Here is an 11,265-nt window from a genome sequence, read left to right as displayed (position 1 = left end):
TCGATGAGTTTGTGCGCGATTGCAGCGCCATTCTTCGCGCGGTACTTTTCCCCGAGTTCGCCGCGCCGCCACACATAGTGCCATCTCTGTCACACTGCCGGGTGTGCGAGCGAGACGGCGCGAGAAAACATCGAAACAATAGGCGAAAAGTCCACAATAGGCGCTCGATGAGTGTGTGAGTGCACCCCGCAAACAAGATGGCGTCCGTAAACTTGGAGTGAATCGAGTGTTTATTGGTTTTTTGTTGGGCCCAAAACCCCAGAAAATGACCAGATACTGAGTCAAAAGTGCGTGAAAAGACATCGTGAAGAGCCATTGTATTGTTTTTGCGTGAATTCCGGACGGCGCCGCAGCGGTGAGAGCGTGAAAAGTGGGTGAGACTGCAGCGGGAGAGCTCCCCTGAAATCCTCCATTGGACTGTCCACAAAGGTAAGGAGGCCTGGCGCGACCTAACAAAAAAAAAACAACCTCGCCTGTGGGGCTCGCGCAGCGCTGCGAGGCTCCTGGGCCGGGGTGCACGGGGGCGCAGGGGGGTGGTTTGCTGGGGATGGCCGTGGGGTGCGCGCAAGGTGGACGCCCGGGGTCTGAAATGACGGTGTTTTATTGCGTAAATCGCAGTTGTTTGTCGCCGCAATGCCCCCGCGCGAGGCTCCACGCCAATGCAATGCACACTAAAGGGGCGCTTTCTCTCTCTTGCAGCTCACACGGGAGCGAAGGAGGGCCCGCGAGGGGCCCAAAAGGCCACCACAGAAGCGGATCAAAGCGAGGTGAGTCGCTAAAGCTAATCCAAAGGGGATTTCGAGGTTATGTTCATTAGAGGTCGTCCGGGAAGGAGGAGAAATTCTCAATGTTTTCCCGTTTGAGATGAGGAAGGGAAACAGGAGAAGGATTCCTCCGGTGAGACCGTAGATTTAAGAAAAAAAACATCTTTGACTTAAGAAATTCTGCGATATAAGTTCATAAACTGGGTTGTTAGAGGATTTCCCCAAAGATATGCGAATTGGGGCGATTTGGAAGCTTCTTCTTGACTCTGGAAATGATTAATCAACCCTTAAACAATTCTTAGTTTCTCTTTATTAAAAATATTTTGTGATGCAAGAAGAAGTTCAACTCGAAAATCCACTTTTCGTCTTATTCGAGTGTTCAATTGTCAGATTTAGTGTGACTTTTCTGTAGTTGCTGAAGGAAAAGAGGGAATTCTTTCAATCATCACAATAGAAGAGATGGAAAATAAATCTATTGAAATTCACTCATTCATCAATTGTGCGATTTGAAAACATATTTGTCCAAAAGAGCACAGAAAATGCTCAAGAAGTCAGTATAATTTTGCATATTAACATTAATTCATGGTGTCTAGAGATAGATTTCATCACAACAAAAGAGAATTCCATTTTTCGGTGGAATTTCTTGGGGGTTCTTTAGCCTAGAATTGTGTGTGAAGATCTTGCGTGCATGCGTGCGAATTTGGCGTTCGCCTTAAGTCAATGTCTCTCTCCATTGCAGTGCCACCATGTGGTCAATTGGCTGAGAGATTGTGAGGCTGATCGAGAGAAAGAAGCATTCATCTGCCGGTCGGCATATTTTCATCTCATCTTCGGTTTGGCGCAAAGATAGAGTTAAAAGAAAAACAAGGAAAGACAGAAGAAGAGGCGCGTGAGAGCGTGAAGAGTTCTGAGGGCGATTTTCCAGGAGTGCTCGAACTCTCTTGCTGAGCGGGCGCTTCCAAGAATGGATCCGGTGGGGCCCTGGTCCTACACGTACAATCGCCTGGCGGCTGGAGCGGCCGCCGGGGCGACAAGTGGGGATTTCCACCATCACTTGGCCACGGCGGCGGCCAATAATGCGGCCAGCGTCGGAGCGCCGGCCACGACGTCACAGCTGCTCGCTCAGGCAGCGCACACGACAAGTCTGGGCACATCGGCCACGTCCGCGTACGCCGGCGGCTTCCTGTCGCCGCCCACCGTGGGCTACGATGCGGTGTTCACGCCGTTCCTGCACCACCCAAATCCCAAGCCGGCGCACTACAGCTCCACGATCAATGCCCAGCATCGGCAGGCGCTGGCTCAGGATGCGTCTCCGGCGGCGGCGCATCATCAGCCGCAATCGTCGGCATTCTTCGAGCAGGCGTCCAGCGGCAGCAGTGCCGGATCCGCGGCCTCGGGCGGCGGCAGCACGTGGCAGGGCGGTGGAAATCAGCTGCCCAGCCCCTTTGGTATCCTGCCGCACGAGAATGTGCCGTCGAGTCCGGGCGGAGGCGCCGGCGGGGCGACAAAGAGTGGCGCGGCGAGCAGCAATCCCGCCACGGCAGCCGCGGCGTCTGTGTATGACAACTTCAATGCCCACATTGCCGCCCAGTCGCTGTATCACATCAATAGCCATCTGGCGGCGAATGCAGTGGCCGCGGCGGCGGCCAACAAGGCGGCAGCAGCCGCGGCTGCTGTGCGCTCGGGATCACCACAAGTGACGGCGGCGGCGACGATAGCGAGCAACAAGATTGCCACACCGTCGAACTTCTACCAGGGCGTGCCGACGGGCTACGGAGTGGCGGCGGCGGCGGCGGCAGTTGCGGCTGCGGCTGAATTGTCAACATCGTATCCAACGACGGTGATAAGTCAGAAGCAGCAGCAGCAGCAATCGGCGAGCAATTCGACGGAGTACAGCAGTAGCGGCGGCAGCGCAGGTGGAAGTAAGTCAAGTTCAAGTGCAAATAGTTCGTCTTCGCTGAATAGCAATAATGTGGGGGGTGGTCAATCGTGTGTAATTGTAAGTGCGAGTCCTCAGTCACCATCCAAAGACTATCGTATCCTTGCGTCAATACCCACAATTTCCACAATTGTCAATAACTCATCATCTGGTCACTCCTCATCCACATCATCACCAACTCCAACCCATCCTATTATTCACACAACATCGCCGGCGGCGGTGAAGAAGAGCGCCAGGCAGTATATGCAGCCGCAGATGCTGAAGGCGGTGCAGATGACAAAGGCGCAGAGTAAAGTGTATCCGGAGACGAATGGGGAGAGAATTGAGACACCGCCGCAATCATCACCGATCAGCTACACTGTTCCGGATGCCAGTCGATATGGTGCGACGACGGGTGTGAGTAAGTCATCGCCGGTGGCGAATAGTAGGCATTCGCCGGCTGTGCAGCAGCAGCAGCAGCAGTCATTTCAGCAGGTCACGCCGCCCTACAGGCACTTTCAGACGCCCAAAGTGGCGCCGGATGTTGAGGTGTCATTCACGAGGGTGGGCAAATCGAGTTCTGGCTCAGATTCTGCTGCCAGTGAGGCGAAGACGCCGTCACAGGCGTCACCACAGATGGCGGCGGCGTATCCAATGTACAACAGTCCAATGAACTCCATGTCGTCGCCACAGCAGCCGGAGCAGCACTATCCGCCGCGGAGTCCGCTGGATGTGACAATTTCGCGGGCGAATGTGCAGAATCCGGTGGCGTACTCGTCGGTGATCACGCGAGCTGTGGCGGATGCCACGCGATATGGTCAGGATGGCAGAGTGGCGCAGCAGAATTGCTGGGACACGACGAGGAGTGGATATGCGGAGCAGCAGAACACGTCAGCCAGCACGGGTATCACGATATTGCAGGATCTGAGCAATTGCCGTGGGGATCCCATGAGTATTGTGCGGGCGCTGCAGCAGGCGGAGCAACAGCAGCAGCCGGCGAGTCAGGAGACGGAGAAGACGTCGGCGGTGCCGAAGAGGCGACAGAGGAAGGTGGCAAGTGATAAAAGTGGTGATAGTGATAAGGAGGAGGAGTACTACCAGGGCAGGATACCACCACCGGCGCACAGTGCGGAGGGACAGCGCGCGGGAGGGCAGAATGGCCAGCAACAGCAGCAACAGCAACAGCAGCCGCATCAGCAGAATGGCGGCAGCTATATAGACTTTGAGAGATGGAATTTGCCACCGCCGCCGCCCAAGATGGCGAGCAGTGCGTTCAGTGGTCAGGCGGGCTTTGGGCAGACGCCACAGTCGCTGATGGTGCCCCATCCGCACGCTCCCCTTCCCTACTTCCCCGCCTTCCATCTGGCCACGGCTGCCACGAGTGCGGCGGCGGAGTTCAGTGTGGCGTCGAGTGAGGCGTACGCGTCGAATGTTGATGTGTACCAGCAGACGGTGGCCGATCCCCATAGTAGTAGTAATTCTAATGATGTTGCTAGTAATTTAGGTGGTGGCCAGCGCGAAGATGAGCCACCAAAAGTTGTTGTACCGAATATAGAGGAAGAACTTGGATTTCTTGCAGAGCGCGGTGGTGGTGCAACGACGACGGCAAGTGGCGGTGGTCTGCATCAGCAGCAGCAACATGTTGTTGGCAGTGCCATGCAGCCGGCCACGATGGCGTCGTCTGGTCAGCAGCAGGAGGAGCAAAACATAGCCAAGTCGATAGCGGAGAAGAAGTACAATCTGCCAAAGGGCGTGGGGTCGGGCTTCATGGGGTCGTACTTGAAGTTTTTGCAAGGTGAGCGCGATACGTCACCACCACCGGCGAGTCGGGGTGGGCGAAAGGCGACGTGGTCGAGAACGGCGGCCGCATCGACAGCGGGCGCCAGTCAGACCACAGCCACGGCGTCGACTATGAAGAGTGGCAGCGGCGCCGCCGCCGCCGCCGCCGCCAACTACCAGCAACAGCAGCAGCAGCAGATAAGCAATGGTGTGAATATACACTCGCAGCAGATCATCCAGTCGGGGCAGCACCAGCAGCAGCAGGCGGAGATGGATGATAGGTATTATCATCAGGCGGCACGCAATAATTCCAAGCGCAAGTACGATGAGGAGGAGGAGAGGCGCGGCAAGGCGAAGGCGGCGGAGAAAAATGATGTGGCCAAGGAGGCAAAGAAGCCACGGGCGCAGCCTCAGCCGCAACTGCAGACACTCCAGCCGGCGCCGAGTGTTGTCCAGCCCACAGCGGCTCCGCCACACCTTCCCCTCCATCCCCATCCACACCATCATCATCCGCAGCCGCCGCCGCAGATGATGCAACAGTCATACTATCAACAGCCAGATGAAGGTGCGTTTAACTTCTTTGACTTACATTTAAGACGGCAAAGATGGTGAAGATCACACGCCGCTTGAAAGATTCTCTCTCTCTCTCTCTCTGTCTCTCTCTATCTCCTCATCCTCAAGACTTTTTTCTCTTTATTGGTTGTTTTTTTAATTCGATTCCTATATATTTTTACACACCACTCCCAGTATCTCAAGACACCACTTATATATTTATTATTTATTGACACCCTCTCTTTTTCTTTTTAAAATATAATTTGATCCCCATTTTATCACTTATCATCCACAACAAATGCACACACACAAACAAATTTGATTTTGGATGAACGCTTTAAGCGATCAATGCTGACTCGTGAAGAAAGTGAAGTTTGACGAAGGAAAAAAAAATAGGGAAAATCACAGTGTTGATTTTATTTTGTAGTTTTTGTAATGGCCTAACTAGTATGACATTCACAATTTATAGACTATATTTTGTGTCTGATGAAAAGATAAAAAGAAAAACACCCAAAAGTTCAATGATCTACTTTATTTTGTTGGGTTAAAGTGAAGAAAAAATAAGCAACAGTGTCAAATGGGCGGAGCTTCAGAGTGGGCGGAGCCTAAGTAATTTCTTCACTTGAGCTTAGCTTCTCTTTCCTTCTCTAAAACACACACACTCACACATTTTATTACAGACAAATAAACTAAGATTGCAAGTGGAAGAGGATGGGAAATAGAGTAAAAAAGAAAGGATATAATACCTATTAATTTATTAAGTAACTTAATGCCATTGAGTGCCATTAATTGTATAGAGAGATATAGGAAAAGAAAACAAGATTGTTTTAGGTAAAATATCACACACAAAACACACACGAGCGTGAGATGTCATACTAGTTATTATCAAGACACTTTGACCGCCAGAAGTAACAATGTTGACGATCAATATTTAATATTTCTTCAAGAAAAAAAAAAAGATAAGAAAATTGTGAGCAACACTGTACAATGCACAAAATGCCTGAAGGTATTTTTTAACTCCTTATTAAGTTGAATTTTTGATTATGGACAAGTTTGAGAACTCGCGGGCGCGGGTGCTACCGGGCAAAGTCTGTGGGATTGATTGAATGGTTTTTCTTTCTTTCCTTATTCAATGTATAATTTTTGATAAATCCCCTCTTATGATTGACACAAAAGCAGAAGAAGAAGAAGAGAGGAAGGAAAAGGAAGGAAGGAAAGGAGAAAAGTGAATCAATATTTTTTTTATTATTTACATTTAATGTAATGATTACAGGAAGAGAAAAAAGTAGAAGAAGAAAGGAAAGTGAAGGTGAAAAAAGAAACTCATTTAGTTGCAGTATTTAATTTTTTTTCTTGTTGTACAGAAGGAGAAGACGAAGAAGAAAATGATCATAAAATGGACGAAAACAATTAAACTTAATTAAGAGTGAAGAGTAATATTTAGAATTTTTTTTTACATTATTTAATTCCTTTAACTGAGATTTAAGCAGTCTTGAAAAAAAGAAGAAGAAAATGAAGTGATGTTTATAAGTTCTTTTTGCTGTTTCTTATTTAAACAAAAAAAAACCCGTCATTTCACGTTGAAAGTATTTTTTTTTTTTTATTAAATCAGATTTCTTAATATTGAGAGAAAACTTCTAGATGTGAGATACAAGAAAAGTGCAAAAAATGTGCTGATAAAAAAGAAAAGGTGATTTTTTGAATGATGATAAAGAAGAAGAAGAAGAGGAAAAATCTGATATTAATTTTCACTTATGATGAAAGGAAAACACACACACTATTAAAAAAAAATCCTCTTGAGAGAAGATGAAAAAAAGGAATGTGAAGGAAGATGAAAAAAAAACAAGAAAACAGTGAAAAAATTGTAAATAGTCCCTTTTTTAAATGGCAGTAAAAGAAGATGATGAAGAAGAAAAAACATTGGAAAAAACAAGAATTTCTCAGTAGTTTTAGAAGAGAAAAGAAAAAAATGTAAGAATAAAAAAAAATGATGCAAGAGAAGAAGAAATCTCTTAGTATGATTGTACATTACTTTGATTTTAGTATTCTTCCTAATTGAGGAGGATTTAAAGATGAAGGAAGATGAAGAAAGAGTGGAGATATTAAGGAGAAATTGTTCTTGTGTTGCAATGGCAACAAAAACTTCACAACAATGTAAATATTTTGTATAGAAAAAGAAAGAAGAAGAAGAAAAAAACATGAAAATTGAAAGACGAAGAAAAGAAGCTCAGAAACAAACTCAGAAAAAATGCGTGAAAATAATGCACAGAAAATGAAGTAGAAAAATAAATCCATACAAAAAGGAAGTATAGGAAAAAATTAACCCCATTTTGAAGAAGAAGAAAAACACAAAAAATGGGGTGTGAGAAAGTTTTGAAAAAAAAACAACAAACCTTGCAAAACAGAAGATGCAAAAAAAAGAAAAATAGGAACACATGTGAGAACAGTGAGAAAAAAATGCAGTAATATAATTATAATATAGCGTCTTATAAAATGATATTAAGGAGAAAAAGAGAGAAAGAAAAATCAGGAAAATTATATTAAAAAAAAAACAATAAAAATCAAATATAACTGGAAAAAAACATGAAACCTTTTCAATTGAATGAAAACGGCGTTGTTTCTAAGTTTTCTTTCTATGCGTTCAAGAAATTGTGACAACAGCAAACGAAGAAAAGATGAAAAGAATGATATGAGAGAGTTTTTAACACACACACATTGTTAAGAAAAATGATAATAAGTGATGATCCTCTTTCTTTCTCGGTAGCACCCTTAAAACCAACTCTAGATAGTCCGCGCAACGGGTTGAACATGTTTGTTTTTTTTGTGTTTGTTTTCTTTGATTTAGGAAGGATGTTTGAGTGAACGAAGAAAGGTGTGAAAAGAGTCTTATTTATTTACTTAGTTTCATTTTGGTGTGATGAGAAAAGATAAGATACACAAAAGATAGTAGATGAGAGACGAAAAAGAAAATCTTCACCATCTTTGCCGATGGCGGGAAGAAGACTTTGGAAAATGGAGGGTGTTTTCCTGTTCCCTTTTCTCCCCAATTTGAAAGAAAAAAAGGAAAGCGCGCCTCTTTTGACTGAAGATGTCTTTTTTCCCACCCGAATAAGAGAAAGAAATTGAAGGATCTCACTTAATTCAACCATTTCATCCTCCATCATTTCCCCATCTCTCTCTCACTCTCTCATGTCATTTCTCTCCCTTTGGCAACATCTTTTCTCCCCCCAAAACACACACACACACACACAATAGAAGTGCCACAGCGTCGTGAAATGTCCCACCGAAAGGCGAAGGGACGAAGTGTCCTGCAGCTGCTCAACATGTCGCTGGACAGTGAGGATTTCGCTGGCGCTGTGTCAGATGATGAGCCGGCGGAGTTTCAGGATTCCGACACGGATCCCGTGTGGACACCGGGTGTGGACGAGGAGGACGAAGAGTGGGAGCAGGGCAGGAAGCGCACAAGGAAATCCAGGGAGAATAGGAATAGGTCGAGAAGGGTGACGCCAGATCGAGGTAAAGAAAAAGAAGAAGGAGCAAAGAGATGAGATTGAAGCAATTGGCTTATGGCGCGCGTGTCTTTTCGCAGAAGAGGCTGAATTGAGGGACTTTCTGCCGATGAAGGACAACGTGCAGGAGGAAGTGGTGAGTCTCGATCATCTGGATGATGAGATGCACAACAAGGGATCAGTGATTCACATGCAATTGAAGCCAAATGGACAGAAAGTTCATCTTCCAGACATGACGAATGATAATCACGAGGGATTCAAGGTGAATTAACAGAAAAAGGATATTTGAAGTCACTTAAATCTCAGTGATTTCAGTTGAGTGAATTGAAAATTTAGCACAAAATTCACAAAATATCTTCTAATCGTTCGTTAAACTGCTCAAATTGCTCTGTAAAAAATGGTTTTCTTAATTTTTCAGTGGATTTAATTGGAATTTATTACATTTTTTTCACTGAAATAATGACAAAGTTGATAGATTTTGAGTACATTTTCTCCAAAAAAAAACTTCTAAAAATCAACTTTTCAATTAGATTTTCTTTTCTACGAATGAATTTTGAATTTAAGGGTGCAAAATAACATAAAAAAGCACATGAAAAATATCTAGTCTTACAAATATTTCTCTTGGCTGTTTTCTTAATGCAATCTTGTCTTTCCCTCCCTCGAAGGTCGGGCAGTTTATAGTGAATTTACAGGACGAAATGACCCACGAATGGCCAAAACTGTGGCGTGTTGACGGGAAGAATCTGATAGAGAAGTACGAACCGATTCTGAAGGCGGGAAAAATTGTCTATCGCAATGAATCTGTGGTGAGAAATCATGTCTCGCTTCTCAAGAATCATACCAAACACACTAATGACGTCTTGCGTTTCCCAGTTCGCCGCTCTGCTGCAGGACGCTTATGGCAGCTATCGCGTGGTGAAGGTGAATCCTCTGCACATCCCGACGGACTTCCGTGGGCGGCAGAACAGCGTGATTGAGTGGCTGCGGGATGGCGTGGATTGTGTGGCGTCTGTGGTGAAGCAGGAGCAGTTTGTGCAGCCGACGAGTCATCAGCAGCAGAGTGTGATTCGCGAGGTGGCGCCGCCGCCGCCGCCACTAGTGGACTTGGGCTCGGAGGTTCTGATCACGCCCTTCGATCGCCTGATGCAGGAGAAGGCGGTGTATCAGGAGCACTTTGAGATCTACATCCAGACGCTGATCTCACAGGCGCTCGATCCCAACTTCCTCACGGAGATTCTGCAGGAGAATGATGAGTACTTCCTGGCCAGTGTGCGTGCCATTGATAGTCTGGTGGATGGACTGAAGACGCGTCTGCTCACGGCGCGTCCAATCTCGCGAAACTTCCATGCAGCCGTGGAGATGTGGCCGCAATACGAGGTGCTTCAGCTGGGCGCCAATTATCCGCCCCAGATCGCGTGCACGAGCTGTCTGCGCGCCGTGGCGTCGCTGCACGTGCGCTTCAGCGGACAGCTGTACAATGTGGTCACGATGACGGCCAGGGAGATGCAGGACAATCTGGAGCGTGACTTCACGCTGTGTCCGCAGTGCAGTGAGAACTTGAGGATTCACCATCGCATGAGTCATCAGAAGTACAGACTCTTCATGTCGTGCACGCAGAAAGTGCAGCAGCTCAATGTCCAGGATCCCACCAAGACCAGCACGGCGATACTCAATGAGCTCCTGGCCAATGACGCGTGGCTGGAAGAGGTGAGAGTTTGTCTTTGCTTCTTTTGCACATCCACAAATTCACTTCTTTTTCTATTTCATCGTCTGCGCAGCTCTTCAAGAACGTCCGGCAATCTTGGGTGGAATTGGAATTACTTGTCGATCCTCAAGGTGTTACGCGATACTGAAAGACGAGAGAAGAGAAGAAACACCGGGAATTCTTAAGAGCAGAGAAACTTATTTGACGAAATTACGATGGAGATGAAATATTGTGAAGCACAAATTTCCTTTTTCACTTCTCTGTGTATTTTTCTTCTCAATAAAATACATGAATTCTTTTTTAATATTACAATTAAATACCGGATTGTAAAATGTAATTCCTTTCTTTCCTCATTTTTTTTGATGCACTTCTCTCTGAAGTGGGAAATTTTGAGAGACAAGAGAAAAATTAAGGGGATTTTTCAATTCAAGGTGAAGAGAAAGAAAAAAAAAAATACAAATTAAAGGAGAAAACATTCAATTATCTTGAGCTTTTCTTTTCTTCATAGTAGAACTAATGGAATTTTTTTAGTGATATTTTTTGATTAGGATCTACTTTTTCTTCTTTTACTACATTTACAAAATTTTAAGGCATCACTATTACAGATGGGGCAAAAAATGTGCATTTTTTGGCAAATACAAATTTTTAAGTCAGAGCAAAAAATAAACTCTGAGAATACTTTCGAAATGTTGGAAACATTTTTATTTTTAAATTCACTTTTCACACTTGCAGTTTGCGCAGAAAAAGATGCAATTCTGGATGGTGTTGATAAAATCCATGCGCAATTATTGATTTTGAGAGAATTACAAAAATTGAAAAATATGTTTTAATATAAAAAATAACTTCTTATGCAGCAGCAAAAAAATATATAAAGTATAGTTTATTTTTCATCATAAATGCCTAAGAGAATAATATGAAAAGATATGAATTTCTTTCTTTCTTTTTTTTTCTTTCACCACTTAAGGGGAGATTTTCTCCTCTGGCTTAAATCCTCAATCATAAACAGACATTAATTCTATATAAAAAGAATACATTTAA

The 11,265-nt window shown here is 45.2% G+C and overlaps 1 protein-coding gene across 2 annotated transcripts; it reads left to right on the top strand.

The window, feature by feature from the left end:
* Positions 1 to 96: 96 nt before the first annotated feature.
* On the top strand, positions 97 to 10,413 carry LOC132255560 (AF4/FMR2 family member lilli-like). Of its 2 annotated transcripts, XM_059751648.1 has the most exons (9): positions 97 to 429; positions 700 to 767; positions 1,504 to 2,686; positions 4,262 to 5,026; positions 8,269 to 8,529; positions 8,603 to 8,784; positions 9,188 to 9,328; positions 9,396 to 10,229; positions 10,301 to 10,413. In XM_059751648.1, exons 3-9 carry the CDS (start codon positions 1,729 to 1,731, stop codon positions 10,373 to 10,375), a joined length of 3,216 nt encoding a protein of 1,071 aa, XP_059607631.1. In that variant the 5' UTR covers positions 97 to 429; positions 700 to 767; positions 1,504 to 1,728; the 3' UTR covers positions 10,376 to 10,413. The 2 variants fall into 2 exon arrangements, with proteins under 2 accessions (XP_059607631.1, XP_059607630.1); XM_059751647.1 differs by lacking the exons at positions 97 to 429; positions 700 to 767; positions 1,504 to 2,686 and having other exon boundaries at positions 2,848 to 5,026; positions 8,606 to 8,784.
* The last annotated feature ends 852 nt before the right edge of the window (positions 10,414 to 11,265 follow it).

This window comes from Phlebotomus argentipes, unplaced genomic scaffold, assembly GCF_947086385.1.
Source record: "Phlebotomus argentipes unplaced genomic scaffold, Phlebotomus argentipes genome assembly contig_5, whole genome shotgun sequence".
Lineage (NCBI taxonomy): Eukaryota > Metazoa > Arthropoda > Insecta > Diptera > Psychodidae > Phlebotomus > Phlebotomus argentipes.
The sequence above is the reverse complement of the archived record's forward strand: the minus strand, read 5'-3'. Positions and strand labels throughout refer to the sequence as shown.

Excerpts from the sequence above, each read along its gene's own strand:
- LOC132255560 (XM_059751647.1), top strand. The coding sequence starts at position 2,947 with ATGCAGCCGCAGATGCTGAAGGCGGTGCAGATGACAAAGGCGCAGAGT. Across the intron at positions 5,027-8,268 it reads CTATCAACAGCCAGATGAAG|AAGTGCCACAGCGTCGTGAA; the intron begins GTGCGTTTAACT and ends CACACACAATAG. Across the intron at positions 10,230-10,300 it reads ATGACGCGTGGCTGGAAGAG|CTCTTCAAGAACGTCCGGCA; the intron begins GTGAGAGTTTGT and ends TCGTCTGCGCAG.